The sequence below is a fragment of the Nerophis lumbriciformis genome, linkage group LG22 (genome assembly GCF_033978685.3).
Source record: "Nerophis lumbriciformis linkage group LG22, RoL_Nlum_v2.1, whole genome shotgun sequence".
Lineage (NCBI taxonomy): Eukaryota > Metazoa > Chordata > Actinopteri > Syngnathiformes > Syngnathidae > Nerophis > Nerophis lumbriciformis.
In genome coordinates this window covers 18821659-18845334 of record NC_084569.2, presented here as the reverse complement: position 1 = coordinate 18845334, position 23676 = coordinate 18821659, and the positions used below count along the sequence as shown (strand labels likewise).

Here is a 23676-nt window from a genome sequence, read left to right as displayed (position 1 = left end):
ATAGCTTATTGTCAAATTACCGTGCTGTTTTAAATTATCATAACTGACAATAGTAATAATTTGTAATCAGTAATCAGTGGCCTAGTTGTTAGAGTGTCTGCTCTGAGATTGGTAGGTTGTGAGTTCAAACCCCGGCCGAGTCATACCAAAGACTATAAAAATGGGACCCATTACCTCCCTGCTTGGCACTCAGCATCAAGGGTTGGAATTGGGGGTTACATCACCAAATATGATTCCCGGGCACGGCCACCGCTGCTGCTCACTGCTCCCCTCACCTCCCAGGGGGTGGAACAAGGGGATGGGTCAAATGCAAAGAGTAATTTCACCACACCTAGTGTGTGTGTGACTATCAGTGGTACTTTAACTTAACTTTAATATGTATTCCATTTTAAAATTAATAATATATTCTATGAATTTATTCAACAAATGTAGTGGTTCTCAAACTTTTTTTCACCAAGTACCACCTCAGAAAAAGCTTGGCTCTCCAAATACTACCATAATGACCAACATTTAAATACATTAGCGTAGTAGACCTAAGTATTCATATAAAACAAGGCAGAGGTTTTATTTAACAAGTATGTTTATTTGTTTTATTTTGCAGTTGTACTCAATAAAAAAAGCAGATATTAAGTCACCAAATCATACTAAAACAGAGACATAATTTTGGTTAAAACATACAGAATCATAATAAAACCGTGGCGTATGAAAACCGAGGTTTAATTTGATTTTGAGTTCACGTTTATTTTGTCCATTTGCCAAGTGCGTAGTTTAACCCAAGCGATGTCTATCACAGAGTTGGCTTTACATGAGATGACTTTATGTGTTGGGTGTCCAAGCCCCATTAGTGAAGACGTAGAAGTGTAAATGAGCCCTATCATCGCCCCGGCATGCATGAGTGCCAATGCACATCCCTGCAGGGCGAGTTTCTTATACGTGTGTTTACTTACAACCTGGGTCCAATGCGAACCAGCTGAACAGGTCCTTTAAAGACGTCAGCAGCTTTCCACTGACCATTGTTAACAAAACACCTCAGATGGAAAATCCAGAAATGGTGTTCGAGTTTCAAACAAACTGGCTTTTACTAGATAATATTAGGTTACTCAGCCGCACAGAACAACTTTCCTCCGTAGCATCTTAATTTCTGTCCAATATCTCATGTTGCTTAATTAGCACCATAGTGACTATCCAAACATGGAACCTTATGTGTGATGGTAGATACAACCAACCATGAGTGAGTGGGTGGGGCTTCGCCACCCAAAAGGAGGGGGTGACGTCTTCATCACATAAATACACTATGTGCATCCATCCACCATAGGACCCCAAAGATCCACTTCTCTCTGACGTTTCCAGTTACCTTTAGGAGGGTGCTGAAAAATCCGAAAATAAAACCATGTCTGATAGAATGGAATCCCTTCAAAGTGACAAGGAAACGGAGTGGGAGAGTTCTCTCTGATTCCCAAAATTAATGCCTAAGGAAAGAGAGAGAGAGAGAACACGGCATCACTCCAGAGGACATGCGGCGCACAGAAACAGTCAGGTAAGATTTGTCCCATCATCATCTTACTTGCTATACATTGCCAGTAAATGGGGGCAATTTCAGCCCGCGAGGTTATGATCTATTGGGATGTTTTCAACACCATCCAGTTTAGAGTTATAACAATGACTTGAGGGCAAAAGAAGCACTGAATTCTAAACCGGAATGGATCAATGGTCTCTGTGAACCATTACAATACTCTACCAATGGTGAATAGAATCATCTCAAAGTCTAACTTAATATTTCGAGCATTGATATAAATGGAGGCTTACATGAGGGGTTTACATTAATAACATTTGTTACTGGGAAAATGTCAAGCCGCACGTAGCCTGAGGCAAACGTTGGTGTTTGTTTCCTCAACAATGCCCTGCGGGCTGCGTGTCGCTCGCCTGTTTTTGGAGCGTGCTCCACTGAGTCTTCACGTCAAACCAGTTATTTTCGCAACACGTCCGTCAAAAGTCCTGGCGAACAGGAGCAAATAATTGCAGGTCGCTCCTGAGGCCCCAGGTGAGTGTTTGTTAATGCTGGACAAGCTTATTCTGAAAAAGAGTATGCAGTAGGTCACACAAGTGAGCACACAACTCCCCTTACAGTACATACACTATAGAATGTATTAGTGTTGTCCCGATACCAATATTTTGGTACTGGTACTAAATAAAGGGGACCACAAAAAAATTGCATCATTGGGTTTATTTTAAGGGCAGCACGGTGAAAGAGGGGTTAGTGCGTCTGCCTCACAATACGAAGGTCCTGAGTAGTCTTGGGTTCAATCCCAGGCTTGGGATCTTTCTGTGTGGAGTTTGCATGTTCTCCCCGTGACTGCGTGGGTTCCCTCCGGGTACTCCGGCTTCCTCCCACCTCCAAAGACATGCACCTGGGGATACGTTGATTGGCAACACTAAATTGGCCCTAGTGTGTGAATCTGAGTGTGAATGTTGTCTGTCTATCTGTGTTGGCCCTGTGATGAGGTGGCGACTTGTCCAGGGTGTACCCCGCCTTCCGCCTGATTGTAGCTGAGATAGGCTCCAGCGCCCCCTGCGACCCCGAAGGGATTAAGCAGTAGAAAATGGATGGATGTTGGAGGATGATTAAGAGTACAAAAGCCCTTAAATTGATATCTTTTTTAAAAACATTTAAAGTGATTTCGGTAGCCCTTGTTGTCTTTTTTCATATTTTTTATGTAATACTCTCTCTGTATTTTAATCACATAAGGTTGATTGGCAACACTAAATGGTCCCTAGTGTGTGAATGTGAGTGTGAATGTTGTCTGTCTATCTGTGTTGGCCCTGCGATGAGGTGGCGACATGTCCAGGGTGTACCCCGCCTTCCGCCCGATTGTAGCTGAGATAGGATCCAGCGCCCCCCCCGCGACCCCAAAGAGAATAAGCGGTAGAAAATGGATGGATGGCTGGGTTTATTTTAACAAAAAATCTACGGTACATTAAACATATGTTTCTTATTGCAAGTTTGTCCTTAAATAAAATAGTGAACATACAAGACAACTTGTCTTTTGGTAGTAAGTAAACAAACAAAGGCTCTTAATTTAGCTGCTGACGTATGCAGTAACATATTGTCATTTTCCATTCTATTATATATAAGGTGTGGCGACCAAATCTATGATGGTGACTTCTATTTTATTTTGTAGTAGTAATTGTGACTGCCTTGTTCATTTACTGAATCTGGTCAACTTCCTTTGTTTTCACTTTATCACATGCAGATGATGTAGAGGCCACATTGGGGCCTCTGCACGTTCTTACCGGAGTCTGATAAATATCATATTTTACTTCTACCGTAAACAGTCAGCTGGAAAAAAAATCTGATTTTGCGGTGTAAACATAGTCATTGTGAAGCATGATCCCTGGGCCGAATGGCGGTTTTCCCTTTTGTTTTTACAATACAATCCTGGAGACTAAGCTGCCACTATATTGCCGTAAAATCTACTGACTTTTATTTTGGTACTGTAATATGTTACTAATGTGTACAGCTTTGGTAATGGGTACATTCGCACCCACCTGCACAAATGTACTTCAAAATGTAACAATCAAAATAAATATTACTTTTTTTTTGTTTACTAGGGCTTGCATATACAATATACATTAGTTTGACCATTTAAAATCAACGATAATAAAAAGGAGATGCTTGGAATAGCATAAAAATGCCCCTAAAACTTGGAAAAACGCAATTCATAGCGTTACTTTTTGGTGTAACCATCATGAGCGTTCTGTTCAGGTATATTTCTTTTATATTTTGACAAATCATCATATTTATGTCATACTTGCCAACCCTCCCGGATTTTCCGGGAGACTCCCGAAATTCAGCGCCTCTCCCGAAAACCTCCCGGGACAAATTTTCTCCCGAAAATCTACCGAAATTCAGGCGGAGCTGGAGGCCACGCCCCCTCCAGCTTCATGCGGACTCGCTTTCCCACGATATAAACAGTGTGCCTGCCCAATCACATTATAAGTGTAGAATGATCGAGGGCGAGTTCTTGGTTTCTTATGTGGGTTTATTGTTAGGCAGTTTCATTAACGTCCTCTCAGCGCGGCAACAACACACAACTACAGCAGTCATGTTTTCGTCTGCCGTAAACAGCAATGTTGTGACACTCTTAAACGGGACAATACTGCCATCTATAACATCAATAACATATACGGCTTTTAGAGAGTGCAGTGCACAACTGCGCACACAACAAGGAGACGAAGCAGAAGAACGAGGAAGATACAGCCATCGCGACGCCGACGACGAGTAAGATGAAGAAATACGCTTTGTTGCACCTTTCCTGCCTGAGTCCGGCGATTAGTTGCAAATCTTGCTTTATTGATTGCTTGCACACAGCCAATCCAACACAAAACAAACTAGTCCCCGCCCGCACTCACGCTACCGCTCCCTCTCTTCTCTCGCCCACACACTCACTGACTTCACTCACCTCACATGCTCACCTATTAAAGGGCCACACACACACATACGCTACTCTCATAACAGCTTGTAAGTTCCAAGCCGCAGCTGCGATTGGACCTGGATAGCCTCCGGGAAGAAGTAGTGGACTACCAAGTGCTTGGCACTGAAGATCTTCCTCAGGAAGCAAAGATTGACCGGTTTTGGGCCATGCTAGGGAGAGATGGAAGATTCCAGACTCTAATGCATTTGATGAAAGCACTTTTGTGCGTGCCACACATCAATGCATCATCAGAGAGGGTGTTCAGCATGGTTAGAAAAATAGTGACAGAGAATAGAACAAGGATGGACAATTCAACCCTTAACTCAACAATGAGTAGATGAGTGTTATGTGTGTGTATATGTGTAAATAAATGAACACTGAAATATATATATATATATATATATATATATATATATATATATATATATATATATATATAAACATATATATATATATACATATATATATATATATATGAAATACTTGACTTGGTGAATTCTAGCTGTAAATATACTCCTCCCCTCTTAACCACGCCCCTAACCACGCCCCCGACCCAACCACTCCCCCCGCCCCACCCCCGACCACGCCCCCCTCCCCCCACCTCCCGAAATCGGAGGTCTCAAGGTTGGCAAGTATGATTTATGTAGAAAATGGATGGATGGATGCCTTCATTTTATAGGGTAACAATTTCGCCACACCTGTGTGTGACAATCATTGGTACTTTAACTTTAACTTTAATGTTTAGTTACACCAAGTCATGAGCGTAACACTAAGCTTCATCACTTTGACTTGTAATATCTCTAATTCTGGTGGTGTTTTATGCTTTTTTTTCTTTTTGGAACATGTACTATACATATAATACAATAAAGTCCCATATAAAATTATGTTTCTAGCAATACTATAATTTTGCCTTTGAAAGCAACACTCCAATGTCCATTAGTGGAGCTGTACACTAATGTATCTCACCAAATAATTTCAACTTTGTGTCTGTTTTTTTGTCCTTTCAAGCTGTTACCAACTGTAATCCAATTGGACAAGACCGCCAGAAGATGGCCGACGACAATATGACTTTAATAAACACGGAGGATGAGGCGTACGCCACAGGCTACAGCGCCAATATGACTGACATGAGTGAACTGATGCCCTTCGGTATGGTCACGGCGGTGGTCTACGGCATCGTCTTTATCGTGGGTCTCCTGGGCAACACGCTGGCCATCTTCGTGGTGATCCGCTATTCCAAGATGAAGACAGTGACTAACATGTACATCCTCAATTTAGCCTTGGCTGACGAACTCTACATCTTAGGGATTCCCTTCCTGGCCACCAACAGTGTGCTTTCCTACTGGCCGTATGGAGATTTCTTCTGCAAGGTGTGCATGACGGCCGACGCCATGAGCCAGTTCACGTCCACCTTTTGTCTGACGGTGATGAGCATCGATCGCTACCTGGCCGTGGTTCATCCTTTCCGCAGTGCCAAGTGGAGAAGGCCGCAGGTGGCGAAGATTTTCAGTGGCATGCTGTGGGTGGTGTCCTTTCTGGTGGTGTTGCCGGTCACCATCTACTCGCATGTGCAGGAAGGACTCAATACCTGCAATATCACGTGGCCTGAAATGCAGAACTGGTGGTCTGTTGTGTTTATCCTCTACACATCCATCTTAGGCTTCTTTGGACCGCTGCTTGTCATCACCATCTGCTACCTGCTAATTGTCATTAAGGTACGCTAACTTTTGCCACTGATTTTTCAAAATGCATACTTACCATTCGTACTAATGTTGTTGCCCCCTGCATCACCTTCTTTATAAGTAGTTGACACTAGTATAAGTGGTTTACATTTTCTACCCAGACATCAAGACGGTTGTATTGGATTAGCATCGGTGGCGGCTACCATGTTTGTGAACAACCATCCATCTTCTACTGTTTGTCCCTTTCGGGACTTTTTGGTGCCTATCCCAGCTGCATATGGGCGGAAAGCAGGGTACACCCTGAAAAAGTTGCCAATTTGTTGCAGGGCCAACACATATAAACAGACAACCATTCACACTCACATTCGGGCCAATTTAGTGTTGCCAATCAGCCTATCCCCAGGTGCATGTCTCAACTTGCATATTCAGTAATCATCAAGTGTTACTTAAAATGTAGCTCAATGGAAAGTAGGGCTGCAACTAACGACTATTTTGATAGTAACTTAACGATTAGTTGACTGGTCGGATTATAAAGCGTACACTTATTCAGTGGCTCTAATTCAGCCATCAACTTTTAAATTCATCTAGAGATTATTTTAGGCATCAATCAATCAAACTTTATTTATAAAGTGCTTTTCATACATAAAAGAAATGCAATGCAAAGTGCTTTACAAAGTTAAAAATAATACCCCGGTGACCCATATCCCCCATTATCACATACGTACGCACGGACACAGATACCAAACACAAACACACAACATACACACATATGCAACTATATGGACCAATGATTGCATGGCTGAGTACAGAGGAGACATGTGAGTAAACACTATCACAGGAGCCATCTGCACCAGGAGGTCATCAGACCATGGCCACCAGGACGCTGGCACAAAAGCACCCCCACAAACACGGCCGATAAACCTGAGGCGGATGGCTCATCTGAGGAACGTTGGAAAATAAAAATGATAAAACTTGTAAAATAGTAAGAACCATGTGTAGAGATAAAGAATAAAATACAAGTAAGACATATGAAGATTAATATAAAACAATAATAATAAATGTATATAAATATATAAAGTAAATAAATAAATACATAACTATAACTAAATAACATCTTGCATAACTAATAGGATAAAAAGTAAAATAGAAATGACTTCAATAAAATCATTAATAATAGGTAAAAGCCAAATCAAAAAGGTGGGTCCTAAGCCTGCTCTTAAAAACATGAACGTTCTCCGCAGCCCTGCGGTCCTCCGGCAAGCTGTTTCATAGACGGGGTCCATAACGGTGGAAAGATGCCATCCCGTGACTTTCGGAATAATTCATACTTGCCAACCCTCCCGATTTATCCGGGAGATTCCCGAATTTCAGTGCCCCTCCCGAAAATCTCCCGGGGCAACCATTCTCCCGAATTTCTCCCGATTTTCACCCGGAAAACAATATAAAGGGCGTACCATGATGGCACCGCCTTTAGCGTCCTCTACAACCTGTCAATGCGTCCGCTTTTTCACCATACAAACAGCGTGCCGGCCAAGTCACATGTTGTATGCGGCTTCTGTATACACGTGAAAGTGACTGCAAGACATACTTGATCAACAGCCATACAGGTCACACTGAGGGTGGCCGTTTAAACAACTTTAACACTGTTATAAATATGCGCCACACTGTGAACCCACACCAAACAAGAATGACAAACACATTTCGCAAGAACATCCGCACAGTAACACAACATAAACACAACAGAACAAATACCCAGAATCCTTTGCATCCATAACTCTTCCGGGCTACAATATACACCCCCGCTACCACCAACCCCCCCCCCAATCTCCCAAATTCGAAGGTCTCAAGGTTGGCAAGTATGGAATAATTAGGAGATGAGTGCCGGAGGATCTCAGGGTAAAAGCAAATCTGAAAGATAACAAGGCCCAATACCATAAACCAGGGGTGCTCACACTTTTTCTGCAGGCGAGCTACTTTTCAATTGATCAAGTCGTGGGGATCTACCTCATTCATATATATAATTTATATTTACTTATTTATGAAACATATGTTTTTGTTAACAAGTTAAAGGTGTTTAATGATAATACAAGCATGTTTAACACATATAGTTAATATTGTTAATAAATTAAAGGTGTTTAATGAAAATACAAGTTTGTTTAATACATATAGTTAATATTGTTAACAAGTTAAAGGTGATTAATGATAATACAAGCATGTTTAACACATATAGTTAATATTGTTAAGTTAAAGGTGTTTAAAGATAATGCAAACATGTTTAACACATATAGTTAATATTGTTAACAAGTTAAAGATGTTTAGTGATAATGCAAGCATGTTTAACACATATAGTTAATATTGTTAATAAATTAAAGGTGTTTAAAGATAATACAAGCATGTTTAACACATATAGTTAATATTGTTAACAAGTTAAAGGTGTTTAAAGATAATACAAGCATGTTTAACACTTATAGTTAATATTGGTAATAAGTTAAAGGTGTTTAAAGATAAAACAAGCATGTTTAACACATATAGTTAATATTGTTAATAAGTTAAAAGTGTTTAAAGATAATACAAGCATGTTTAACACATATAGATTCCTTTCTTTCATGAAGACAAGAATATAAGTTGGTGTATTACCTGATTGTGATGACTTGCATTGATTGGAATCAGACAGTGGTGCTAATAAGGTCCGCATTTTCGAATGGAGGAGAAAAAAAGTCCTCCTTTCTGTCCAATACCACATGAAAGTGGTTGGTTTTTGGCATTTTATTTATCCAGCTTCCGTACTCCTTTGTATACACTTTACAAGAAATACATTGTCGGCAAACTCCGTAGCTTGCTAGCTTGTGCACGCCAGCTTTCGGAGACTCTTATTTTGGTAGCGCAGGCAGGAGGAAGTAGCGCTTTTATTGTGCAACTGTGCAGTCGGTCTTTGGAGTTGACGACAGGTACGCGCCAGAGTCTGTTGAAATAAAGTGTTTCTCGCCTTCCAGTCGATAATTTTAATGAGCTGGCAGCAGCCAGCGTCATCTCAGAAGACCCTCGGGTGCCGTGAATGTCAATCAAGTGACGAAAGTGACGTCATAGTGAAGATTTATGATCGCTCATTTTTAGGACTATTTTTTTAATGGCTGGCTGGTGATCGACTGACACACTCTCCGAGATCGACCGGTAGCTCGCGATCGACGTAATGAGCACCCCTGCCATAAACAAACATTTATAAACCATAAGAAGAACCTTAAAATTGATTCTGAAACACACGGGGAGCCAATGCAGAGATTTTAAAACTGGTGTAAAGTGAGCCCGCCTTCTGGTCTTCGTCAGGACACGTGCCGCTGAATTTTGGAGTAATTGTAAAGGTGCAATAACCTAATCTGTACGACTTGTAATAAAAGCATTCATTAGCGTCTTCTGAGAGAGAATTGGGCGAACTCTGGCTATATTCTTGTGATGATAAAAAACTATTTTTGTTATATTTGCTGTCTAACAACAAACATGACTAATTTGTTTATTTATACTGTAACTATTCTGCTCATTCGGCTGTTCCAAAAATGTAAATTATGATTAAACTTGTGTCTATTTAAAAGTAAGGACTTGAAAAGTGCAAAAAAAACAAACAAACAAGTATATGTTTTTGTTATAAAAGGACAGTTAAAATAGCAGCAATAACAACAAACAACAAAACTAATTTGCTTAAACAAAAACAAGCATTTTGTGGCATAGACTCAAATCATATAATTCTATCATTGATTAATTCTTAACATTTTAGCTTTCTAATAGATTGTCTGTTTAATCTTATGATACCGGCACATGTTTAGTGTGTTTGTTATTTAGCCTTTCTTCAATGCATTGCAAATGGATGTTGCTTTAAAAAGTACTTGAATTGATTTAGACAAAGTATAGCTGGCAGACTTTGGCTAAAATATATATTTTTTACACAACTTTTTAACCCTTGTTAGCTAGATAACATGGTATAAGCAAACCACTTTACCGGGTTGAGATAACATCCTCCAGATGTCCGACATTCCTCCACTTTAAATGCTCCCGTATCACAGGTATAGTGTCATAAAAACGAGGTCTGCTTTGCGAAATGAGCAAGGTATTCATATTTTTAACAAGAATAGGAGGAAATATTCCCACACTTTGCATAATTCCACCCGGGATGTTAATGTGAGTGGTGGTGCTGACTCACGTCCCTTGCGGCAAACACGATTGATGACATTTGTAATCTAAATAATCACAAAACTGCTTCCTCTTTAATATGATTCATTTTTAATATATGGTATTATGGTATAATAATGGTATTTCATTTTGCATGAGCAAAGAGACTCAAGAAAAAGGGGAATGTACATGTACTAAGCGTATTTATTAACCCATCCATCCATCCATCTTCTTCCGCTTATCCGAGGTCGGGTCGCGAGGGAAGCAGCCTAAGCAGGGAAGCCCAGACTTCCCTCTCCCCAGCCACTTTGTCCAGCTCTTCCCGGGGGATCCTGAGGCGTTCCCAGGCCAGCCGGGAGACATAGTCTTCCCAAGGTGTCCTGGGTCTTCCCCGTGGCCTCCTACCGGTCGGACGTGCCCTAAACACCTCCCTAGGGAGGCGTTCGGGTGGCATCCTGACCAGATGCCCGAACCACCTCATCTGGCTCTTCTCGATGTGGAGGAGCAGCGGCTTTACTTTAAGCTGCCCCCGAATGGCAGAGCTTCTCACCCTATCTCTAAGGGAGAGCCCCGCCACCCGGCTGAGGAAACTCATTTTGGCCGCTTGTACCCGTGATCTTGTCCTTTCAGTCATAACCCTAAAGTCATTGCAATAGGTGAGGATGGGAACGTAGATCGACCGGTAAATTGAGAGCTTTGCCTTCCGGCTCAGCTCCTTCTTCACCACAACGGATCGATACAGCGTCCGCTTAACTGAAGACGCCGCACCGATCCGCCTTTCGATCTCACGATCCACTCTTCCCTCACTCGTGAACAAGACTCCGAGGTACTTGAACTCCTCCACTTGGGGCAGGGACTCCTCCCCAAGTGGAGATGGCACTCCACCCTTTTCCGGGCGAGAACCATGGACTCGGACTTGGAGGTGCTGATTCTCATCCCAGTCGCTTCACACTCGGTTGCGAACGGATCCAGTGAGAGCTGAAGATCCTGGCCAGATGAAGCCATCAGGACCACATCATCTGCAAAAAGCAGAGACCTAATCCTGCAGCCACCAAACCGGATCCCGTCAACGTCTTGACTGCGCCTAGAAATTCTGTCCATAAAAGTTATGAACAGAATCGGTGACAAAGGGCAGCCTTGGCGGAGTCCAACCCTCACTGGAAACGTGTCCGACTTACTGTCGGCAAAGCAGACCAAGCTCTGACACTGATCATACAGGGAGCGGACCGCCACAATCAGACAGTCCGATACCCCATACTCTCTGAGCACTCCCCACGACTTCCTGAGGAACACGGTCGAATGCCTTCTCCAAGTCTACAAGTATTTATTAACCACCTTTAACATTATGTTTTAAAGGGTTTATATCATGCAAAACCCTTTTTTCTCGCCTGTTGTGACCTGTTTTTTGTGTATGTGGGATCCCCATAACAGGCAAAAATGTGAATTCTAACCATGGAGGCGTTGAGATACTTATAAAACAATGTTGGTTGATTCCAAATGAGCGGTTAGAAGATTTGCGCCGGCTTGAGACATCAACAGATATCTCCATACATGGTAAAGGTTTTCCGACAGACCTTTGCGCAAGTCCACAATTTTTATTTTACGTAGTATGTTTATAGTCCAAAGAGAATTACGTCCATGGTAAGACCTATAAGCTAAAATGATATGTAATTGGTTGTGCTAACGAGCAGTTGTCCTTATATTAACCTCCAGCCTAATATGAAGATGTAAGAAGTGCCTACTTAACTTCTGCGTTTCGTGACAACCTACCTGCTTGGACCCAACGAGAAGTGTAGCCGTACATGAAGCAGAGCTCGGCTTAGAATCCAACTTTGGTCCGCAGGCAATATACACAAGGTTTTATCCAAAACTAGATTTAATAGTGAGGACAGCTTCTACAATTTATGGCAACGGTGGATGCAATGAAGTCCGATAAAGTTAAGTTAAAGTTAAAGTCCCAACGATAGTCACACACACTGGGTGTGGTGAGGTTATCCTCTGCATTTGACCCATCCCCATGTTCACCCCCTGGGAGGTGAGGGGAGCAGTGAGCAGCAGCGGTGACCGCGCTCGGGAATCATTTTGGCAATTTAACCCCCAATTCCAACCCTTGATGCTGAGTGCCAAGCAGGGAGGTAATGGGTCCCATTTATGTAGTCTTTGGTATGACTCGGCCGGGGTTTGAACTCACGACCTTCCAGCCTCAGGGCGGACACTCTAACCACAAGGCCATTGAACAGGTTATACCGAGCAATAACAGTATATATGACAATATGTAAATAAACGCTAGCATGTAGCACCTTCCTCCATCCATCCATCCATCTTCTTCCGCTTATCCGAGGTCGGGTCGCGGGGGCAGCAGCCTAAGCAGGGAAGCCCAGACTTCCCTCTCCCCAGCCACTTCGTCCAGCTCTTCCCGTGGGACCCCGAGGCGTTCCCAGGCCAGCCGGGAGACATAGTCTTCCCAACGTTTCCTGGGTCTTCCCCGCGGCCTCCTACCGGTCGGACGTGCCCTAAACACCTCCCTAGGGAGGCGTTCGGGTGGCATCCTGACCAGATGCCCGAACCACCTCATCTGGCTCGTCTCGATGTGGAGGAGCAGCGGCTTTACTTTGAGCTCCTCCCGGATGGCAGAGCTTCTCACCCTATCTCTAAGGGAGAGCCCCGCCACCCGGCGGAGGAAACTCATTTCGGCCGCTTGTACCCGTGATCTTGTCCTTTCGGTCATAACCCAAAGCTCATGACCATAGGTGAGGGTGGGAACGTAGATCGACCGGTAAATTGAGAGCTTTGCCTTCCGGCTCAGCTCCTTCTTCACCACAACGGATCGATACAGCGTCCGCATTACTGAAGATGCCGCACCGATACGCCTGTCGATCTCACGATCCACTCTTCCCTCACTCGTGAACAAGACTCCGAGGTACTTGAACTCCTCCACTTGGGGCAAGATCTCCTCCCCAACCCGGAGATGGCACTCCACCCTTTTCCGGGCGAGAACCATGGACTCGGACTTGGAGGTGCTGATTCTCATCCCAGTCGCTTCACACTCAGCTGCGAACCGATCCAGTGAGAGCTGAAGATCCTGGCCAGATGAAGCCATCAGGACCACATCATCTGCAAAAAGCAGAGACCTAATCCTGCAGCCACCAAACCAGATCCCCTCAACGCCTTGACTGCGCCTAGAAATTCTGTCCATAAAAGTTATGAACAGAATCGGTGACAAAGGGCAGCCTTGGCGGAGTCCAACCCTCACTGGAAACGTGTCCAACTTACTACCGGCAATGCGGACCAAGCTCTGGCACTGATCATACAGGGAGCGGACTGCCACAATCAGACAGTCCGATACCCCATACTCTCTGAGCACTCCCCACAGGACTTCCCGAGGGACACGGTCAAATGCCTTCTCCAAGTCCACAAAACACATGTAGACTGGTTGGGCAAACTCCCATACACCCTCAAGGACCCTGCCGAGAGTATCGAGCTGGTCCACAGTTCCACGACCAGGACGAAAACCACACTGTTCCTCCTGAATCTGAGGTTCGACTATCCGGCGTAGCCTCCTCTCCAGTACACCTGAATAGACCTTACCAGGAAGGCTGAGGAGTGTGATCCCACGATAGTTAGAACACACCCTCCGGTTCCCCTTCTTAAAGAGAGGAACCACCACCCCGGTCTGCCAATCCAGTGGTACCTCCCCCGATGTCCACGCACCTTCCTGACAATTGATATTATTAGCAAGTAGCAAGTACGACACTGGCACATGTAGTTGCAGAGCTCGGAGTTTGTTAGTTTGAATTACATTTAAAGAGGGGTATACTGTATGCATCGTGATACTTTTGCTTACGATCTATCTAATTTTAATGCCTGATATCGATTTTGTTATTTTCCCAACTTTTTTTAAGTCATGTTATTGGTCAATCGCAACTCATGGACAATTTCTGTACCTCTGCCCGACTCCTACTTCGCAAGGCGGGTTGAGTACTGAGCTTGCAATACAAGAAGTTGGTAGTTTAGAAAGAGAGGGCATTTTTTGACATTTGCCAAGACACCAAATGCCAAGAATGCACTTTCTGTACAATTGCATTGAACGGAAATGGATCATTTGAATGACATTGTTTGAATCAATTTACTGTCATCTAATGTATGTATGTATATATATATATGTATATGTATGTATATATATATATATATATTTATATATATATATATATATATATATATATATATATATATATATATATATATATATATATATATATATATATATATATATATATATATATACACACACACACAACTTGTATTTTAAGCTGCATTGTACATCTATCAGTGAACTATGCAAAATATTGCAAAATATCACAATGTTTTGCTGCAATACTGTGTCGTCCGTATAAACAGGATATGACACGTTGCTCGTGAAACAGGACAGTAGGCTTCGTCTAGGGCTGGCTGGTTAGTCGGACATTGGATGTATTGGTTAATTCTTACAAGAGGAACTTATCAAGCCTTCTAAATAGGGCAAACTGAAAAACACATTCCCACTCAACATTAGGCATGTGAGGTCTGATGATTGCCAAGTATGTTCAACTGCACTCATGAAAGTTTTACTCAAATCTAATAAAAGCTGCTTAATTTCTAAACTGCAGGTGAGGTCAGCAGGCGTGCGTGCCGGCGTGACCAAGCGGCGTAGGTCAGAACGTAAGGCGACGCGCATGGTGGTGATCATCGTCGTGGTCTTTGTCTTTTGCTGGATGCCTTTCTTCACGACCAACATTGTCAACCTGGTGTACATCATCCCTGAGAACAATGCCACAGCTGCAATCTACTTCTTCTTAGTCATCCTTACCTATGTCAACTCCTGCGCCAACCCCGTCCTCTACGGCTTCCTGTCGGAAAAATTCAATCAGAGCTTCCAGAAGGTGCTCTGTTTTTACAAAAATAAAACCATCGTGGACCAGAGGAAAGCTCGACGGGGTGCACCTCAAGAGACACCAGCGAACCGCCACGATCCTCTTTTCTCAAACAGAAATCCTACACACAATGGAAAAGTACAGAACATCCAGGTAGGACCCACGCTATTTGTTCCAGTACTAAGGGTGTAACAGTGCGGTACGTGAATGTGGTACCCTATTTTTGATTATTGTATTTTTCGGACTATAAGGCGCACTTAAATTCCTTTCATTTTCTCAAAAATCGACAGTGCGCCTTATAACCTGGTGCGCCTAATGTACGGAATAATTCTGGTTGTGCTTACCGACCTCGAAGCAATTTTATTTGGTACATGGTGTAATGATAAGTGTGACCAGTAGATGATAGTCACACATAAGAGATACGTGTAGACTTTAATATGACGCCAGTAAACAACACCAAAACTTTAAAGTTTCCATAGAAAATAAAGAACATTACACAGGGAACTCAAAAATCTGTCAAAATGTTTTAGTATGGCTTTGAAGCCGCACAGCTGGATGGATTGTCGGCCCATTACAGCTACCGTAGTCAGAGATACAAGTATTGCTATGGTGTGTGTATAAGGACTGCAAAATGGCACCCATTAGCAGACATATTATCTGGCGTTTTGTTGCATAATATTATGCAAAAACAACTTTTCATTCCTTCTGGTACCTGCTGATGTGTATATGAGATCTGCATAAGTCCTGAAAATTGGCGCACATCCGCCACTGTAGTCCGTGCTGATATCGAAGTCAATAAGCTTCTTCTTTTGCACTATCTTCTTGTTATGGGGCATACACCCTATGCCGTTTGCCATTTCTAATATAAAGTAGCGTAAAGTTCTAACTTATATCTCGCTATGGAAGCGCTAAAAACTACCGGTGTAGTGAGTTTAAATTAATCACCCACAGAACTTTAGTTATTAGAGAGTTCCGGTCGGACTTTTTTTCACGGGAGACATTTCCAGCGTTGTTATTGCACTAGTGAGCCACGGATGAGGAGATGCTGCTCCGTAATTGATTTAAGTAAAGTCTGAATGTCATTAAAACAGTTAGCTCCATCTTTTGACACTTCTTCCACTCCCCGCTACAACAAAGATGACGGGGAGAAGACGCTGTCGAAGGTGAGCCATGTAAATAAGACCGCCCACAAAACGGCGCATCCTGAAGCGACTGTCAAAACGCGGCTTGAAGATGGTCTGTAAAACATAATCTATGCAACATTTTCACCAAAGAACTACCATTACATGTAGAGATGTCCGATAATATCGGGCTGCCGATATTATTGGCCGATAAATGCTTTAAAATTAATTATCGGAAATTATCGATATCGGTTTCAAAGTTATCGGTATCGGTTTCAAAAAGCAAAATTTATGACTTTTTAAAACGCCGCTGTGTACACGGACGTAGGGAGAAATACAGAGCGCCAATAAACCTTAAAGGCACTGCCTTTGCGTGCCGGCCCAGTCACATAATATCTACGGCCTTTCACACACACAAGCGAATGCAACGTCCATAGCAACAGCCATACTACTACCTACTCAGTGGCCTAGTGGTTAGAGTGTCCGCCCTGAGATCGGTAGGTTGTGAGTTCAAACCCCGGCCGAGTCATACCAAAGACTATAAAAATGGAACCCATTGCCTCCCTGCTTGGCACTCAGCATCAAGGGTTGGAATTGGGGGTTAAATCACCAAAATGATTCCCGGGCGCGGCCACTGCTGCTGCCCACTGCTCCCCTCACCTCCCAGGGGGTGATCAAGGGTGATGGGTCAAATGCAGAGAATAATTTCGCCACACCGAGTGTGTGTGTGACAATCATTGGTACTTTAACTTTAACTTTAACTTTAACATACAAGTCACACTGAGGGTGGCCGTATAAACAACTTTAACACTGTTACAAATATGCGCCACACTGTGAACCCACACCAAACAAGAATGACAAACACATTTCGGGAGAACATCCGCACCGTAACACAACATAAACACAACAGAACAAATACCCAGAACCCCTTGCAGCACTAACTCCCCCCCCCAACCCCCACCTCAAACCCGCCCACCTCAACCTCCTCATGCTCTCTCAGGGAGAGCATGTCCCAAATTCCAAGGTGCTGTTTTGAGGCATGTTAAAAATAATAATGCACTTTGTGACTTCAATAATAAATATGGCAGTGCCATGTTGGCATTTTTTTCCATAACTTGAGTTGATTTATTTTAGAAAACCTTGTTACATTGTTTAATGCATCCAGCGGGACATCACAACAAAATTAGGCATAATAATGTGTTAATTCCACGACTGTATATATCGGTATCGGTTGATGTCGGAATCGATAATTAAGAGTTGGACAATATCGGAATATCGGATATCGGCAAAAAAGCCATTATCGGACATCTCTAATTGCATGTTATGTAGACCACAAGGAAATGTTTTAAATTTTGAAAAAAATCATAATATGACCCCTTTAATGCGCCCTATGGTCCAGAAAATATGGTATTTACAGCTGCGTACAGAATTCCAACACAGGACACAATAACTAATAGTCAATTAAGCACAGGCAGCCACTAAAGGCGACACATTTGCCACGGGAGATCCAGGCGTGCATGGGACCCCACAAGCTCGGGGAGGTTGCCAGCTCATGGAGAATGTTGATGACGCCTGCTATACTGTATTAATGATGTATGGGGTTCCTCAAAGCTTAGTTTTAGGTGCCATTCGTTTTGAGTTTCACATGCTGCCTCTTGGGGACATCATTAGGAGACACGGCATCAGTTTTTATAGTCACGCCGATGATACACAATTGGGTCTCCTGATGACACGGGACCAATTGACGTTGGAACTGCATTTTAGACATCAAGTCACGGATGGCAGTGAATTTCCTACAGCTCAAGCAGGAAAAAACAGATGTCTTAATTATAGGTCCTGAAGTCCAGAGAGAGAAACTTTTACCAAGATTACAAGGTTTTAAACCAACAAAATCCATTAAAAAACTATGGAAATTATTTTTATCTCAGAGCAGACTTTTATCTTACAAATAAAAGATATTACAAAAAAAGTTAACATAGCTAGAGTCTGCCCGTTTCGCTCTCAGGCCAGTACAGCTTTTATTTCTTGTCGTTCAGGAACTCTTCACCTTTTTGACCTCGGTGCCCAACTTTTCCACTATAGAGGGACCCGGGACCTACTCCAATATTAACACTGAATTAATAATCTTACTCTTGATTTTAACCGTATTCAATAAATACATATAACCTAGGGCATTAAAATCATAAAAGGACGCGCATTTCCGTAAGTGTGTGCATGCACGGGTTTGCTTGTTTTTTTTATATATCAAAAGGAGTCTCTTGGAGAAGTGGCTGACAAGTTAGCAAGTGTCGCTCGCATCGCTGACAGTGACGTCATCACCGTCGTTTACTGAAGCAGAGATGCTGACTGTGCGTTATGATAAACACGCATGCGTCGCCAGGCTCTGCTTTTTATCGTTAGATTTATCAGATTAAATTTTTTATTATCTACAGCAGGGGTGTCAAAAGTGCAGCCCGCAGCTAATGTTTTAAAGGCCCACGGCACATTCTAAAAATACTATTAAAATAAACAAAAGAATAACAAAAGTGGAATAAAAAAGCTTACAGGTCAAATGTAATTTACAAAAAGTTGCAATGTTGACTAATAAAACAAAGCTGTTTTTTCTTTAAAACTGTCTTTGCTCAAAACATAATATTGAATCAAAATTAATGTTTTTAGGAATTGTTGACCTATTCAAGGCTCCGATTACTTCACATCAGGTATTCCACTTTGAAAAATACTTTTTACTTTTTGTGGAAGATTTAGCATATTTTGTGTTTGCCATAAAAACACATAGTTTTCTTTGACAAAAATGGCAGAAAACAAAAAAAATAAAATAAAATTGACGGATAGGTCTGAAGTTGATGAATGTTTATAACTGAATAAATGTACATATACGTAAAAATCTGCTTACTTTTGTATTATTTTTTTAACGAATTAAGTAACATTTATGACAACCTTTTTCCAAAACACAATATAGAATGTGAGATGTAACAAGATAATGTATACATTTATCATTTGTTTTTTTTAAACAGTTACAAAAAGTGGGACCCCAAAAATCTACTGTGGGACCCCGTTTTTATGACTTGATGGGGTCCCTGGGACCCCATTTTGAAAATTCCTAGCGCCAACACTGCTTATGCATAGGCCAGGCTGATTAGAAAAATAAGTACTAACCAAATATACTGCACAAAAAGGTACTCATAAATGAGTGAAGAAAAATAAGCGTACACATAATTATGATGTGCTAAAATCCACCCATCCATCCATTTTGTACCGCTTGTCCATCTCGGGCCGCGGGGATGGCTGGAGCCTATCCAAGCTGCATTCGGGCGGAAGGCGGGGTACACCCTGGACAAGACGCCATCTCATCGCAGGGCCAACACAGATAGACAGCCAACATTCACACACTAGGGCCAATTTAGTGTTGCCAATCAATCGAAACCCCAGGTGCATGTCTTCGGAGGTTAATAATAAATATGTTGCTTAATTTAACTGTCAATAAAATTAAGTGCAAATGAAAACACAGCTTTACCACTTTAGTCATAGGTTTTGCGCTTAAGAAACCGCTGTATGACTTTAGCTCCTGACTTCTGTGTGTTTGAGATTGTCATTACTGCCACAAGTGGTTGAAAACTGTATTACAACTGAGTACCGTTGCGGGCCATACGGACACAGCTGGGAAACAGATATTTTTGCCTGCCCTTTATGTGGCGTTCGCAGTCCAACAGTAGCTGTGTTTCCATTGCAGTTTTTCGCAAAATAAAAAGCAATATTTCAAAAATTTTGAGAAAATACATTTGCAACTTGTAGGTGTTTCCGTTAAAGGTTGTTTTGCGTCATGAACCATAATTCTCGTAAAATTGTATCCCACAAGACTCCACTTAGAGGAAGATACTGCAGAAATTGCTTTTTGATGTCAATAGAAGACGAAGGCAGCGAGTGTTTGCTCAAAGGCAACATCCTTACGACCCCCTTGACACTTGTTCAGGCATGTGGGTCTCTCCGAGCCTGCAGGTAAGGGACCCGCGAGATGTCCTGGTGCGTGTGGCCGACGAGAGGTCCGCATGCCAGCGTCTGATGGCCGCCCGTGCGTCAGGCCAACTGGAAGTCGCGGAGGCGACGATGCTGGAGACGCTGGCGAAGCCGTGGGACGGCCCGCCAGAGATGAGGAAGACAATGTCGTCGGCGTGGGCCCGCCAGAGACGAGGAAGACGATATCGTCGGCGTGGGCCCACCAGAGATGAGGAAGACGATGTCGTCGGCATGGGTGGAGTGAGAGACGATGTCGCCGACCTGGGCGGAGCCAGAGGAGCAGGCGGCTCGTCTGCCGGCCTGGGCGGAGCTAGAGGAGCAAGCGGCTCGTCTGCCGGCCTGGGCGAAGCCAGAGGAGCAGGCGGGTCGTCTGCCGTCCTGGGCAGAGCCAGAGGAGCAGGCGGCACGTCTGCCGTCCTGGGCAGAGCCAGAGGAGCAGGCGGCACGTCTGCCGTCCTGGGCAGAGCCAGAGGAGCAGGCGGCACGTCTGCCGTCCTGGGCAGAGCCAGAGGAGCAGGCGGCACGTCTGCCGTCCTGGGCAGAGCCAGAGGAGCAGGCGGCACGTCTGCCGGCCTGGGATGGCCCACCGGGGTTGATGGCGGTGTCCACAGGCCCACCGGGAGGGATGGCGGCGTCCAAAGGCCCACCGGGGTTAAAAGTAGCTGTGCCTCCCCAGCTGCACAGCTACTCATAGCCCCCCCCGCAAGGGACGGATCCAAGACGTCCCCAAAAAGGCGTACAGACGACAGAGATGGGTGGGAGGGAGCTTGAAACGAGGCAAAAGTTCTCAATTCGGCCATCAGCGCCAGAATCCTGTCAAGCCTCTCCGCCATAGAAATCTCCGCGGGGTTCGTATTTGGCTGGAGTATTCTGTCAGGTAGTGTTGGGGACGAACCCCAAGATGCGAAGATGGCAGGCTTGATGCAGGAAAACATGACTTTTAATGTCAAAAATAAAATGCAGGAGAACAGGAATCAGGAACCAGGAAACAGGTAAACTGGAAACAGCTAACAGCATACAGCAAACAAGAACCAGGAAACAGCTAACAGGAACCAGCAAACAGGGAACAGGATACAAGAAAACAAGGAGCGCGGAGACAGCAAACTGCAAACAGCTATCAATACTCCAGCACTGACTGGAGGGCGTGGCAGGTATAAATAGTAGCCTGATTGGCAATTGCCACCAGATGTGCCAGACTGCCAATCAGGTACAGGTGAGGGAAACAAGTGCTCAGGGAGACGTGCAGGAAAATAAGAGCGCTGACAGGAAGTAAAACACAAAACAGAACCAAACTGTCAGTGACAAGCCTGACATTACTGCTATCATTCGGTAGCGGCATAATGACAACGGCAACTAACTTTTGGAAATAATGAGTTATATTCTTACAGTATGTATTGTTGTGCATGTCTTTAAATGTAAAGTAATGGTAACCTCTGTGTGTGTTTTAATAGGGTGTCGAGATGAAGGATGTTGGAAACCTTGACAATGAGCCTTCAACTACAAAAACAATCTTGAACGGCCAGTCAATGCAATGAGAGGATGACAAGTGGAACTGCGAAAGTTTACCCCTTAGTATATTTTCAACATAATTTCCATGATAGATTTGAGTTTGATATTTTTGTATTGTTCACACAGGCTACATGGATGGACGTCAATACAAAAGAATGTTGGTTTTAAAATGTATGAAGTCCTCAAATAACCTTAGATCTCCTATTATTAGTTTGGTTTTAATGATTGTATTAGCTAGAGATCCTAAAGAGTATATAAAAGGAATGAATACATAACAAATCAAAAGTGTCAAACTAGGGCTGGGCGATATGGCCTTTTATTAATATCTCGATATTTTGAGGCCATGTCACGATACACGATATATATCTCGATATTTTGCCTTAGCCTTGAATGAACACTTGATGCATATAATCACACCAGTATGATGATTCCATGTGTCTACATTAAAACATTTTTCTTCATACTGCATTAATATATGCTCATTTTAAACTTTCATGCAGAGAGGGACATCACAACTAAGTCAATTGACCAAAAGTGTATTTATTAAACAGTTATTAAGCAGTGGCAGAAACATTCATGTCATTTCAAAACAGAAAGTGCAGGATTGTCAGAGACATTTTAAAACAAGCTATTAGTGCACTTTTGTGCATGATGTCACTAAGATGACATATCAAAACAACACTAAATTAAATAGCACTTTTTGTACTACAATAGTTTAAAACAAATAAAGTGCACTTTTGTGCATGATGTCACACAAGATATTTCAATAACTGTCAAATAAAAATGAGCTGCATAATAGGAAATCAAATAGTGTATGTCCTTTGCTATGTGGTAGGTTACTGCGAACGTTATCTCCTTCTGTTGTTGACAATTTTTTTCATACGGTGTTGATCTGGAAATGGTTGCTTCGGCATGCGGAGTTTCAAGCACTCCTTATTCTCTAGCGGGTGACATTTCAAATGATGCTACAAATGAGCAGTGCGGCTACTTTTTGTAGCAACGCTTTTGTCGCATACTTGACGTATTACGGTTGTCTGTTCAACATCTTCCCGCTTGAAGCCAAACCACCGCCAGACGATGGACCCCGTGCTGTTTTTCTTGGGAATTAATTCTTCCTTCATTTGTTACCAGATTCGCACCTTCTCTCTCTCGTATTACCACTCCGCTACCTCTCTGCTCCGCGAGAGCGTATGACTTTGCACGGGCGACCGTATGTGACGTATGTAAGAAGGTGCACTTGTTTTGTGTCTCTGTGAGAAGGAGAGACAAGAAAGAGTGAGAAACGCCTGTAGTGTAATGCCCGCAGCTAAAAGCAACTGCGTGAGAACGAATACTCACGACATAGTCATTTTCTATATCGCACAGAGACAACCCGCGATATATCGACTATATTCAATATATCGCCCAGCCCTATGTCAAACTCATTGTCATTGAGGGCCAACCACAAGTATTGTGGCCCTCAGAGGGCTGCTTGTAACAATGAATACAATATAAATATACATGTATAAGCACTCGCCTGATATTATTACACAATTGCCAGTCCATTTGATTATTATATATTTTTACAAGCACTGTAAAAAAAATGGTGGCTCCGTTAGTCAGAATTTTACCATAAAATATAGAATCCGGAAAGTATTCACAGCGCTTCACTTTTTCCAAATTTTTTTAGGTTACTGCCTGATTCCAAAATGGAATAAAAAAAATGTTGTCCTCAAAATTCTAAAAATTGTTTTCATTTTTCATTTATTTTTATTTTGCAAAATTAAAAAAATCACATGTATGTAAGTATAAACAGCCTTTGCTCAAC

At 42.8% G+C, this 23676-nt stretch overlaps 1 protein-coding gene across 1 annotated transcript; it reads left to right on the top strand.

The window, feature by feature from the left end:
• The first annotated feature begins 1332 nt into the window (after positions 1-1332).
• Positions 1333-22330, top strand: LOC133615488 (somatostatin receptor type 5-like). The gene is made up of 4 exons (XM_061974114.1): positions 1333-1537; positions 5481-6187; positions 14962-15378; positions 21812-22330. The coding sequence occupies exons 2-4, from the start codon at positions 5522-5524 to the stop codon at positions 21893-21895; spliced, it is 1167 nt and encodes a 388-aa protein (XP_061830098.1). The 5' UTR covers positions 1333-1537; positions 5481-5521; the 3' UTR covers positions 21896-22330.
• The last annotated feature ends 1346 nt before the right edge of the window (positions 22331-23676 follow it).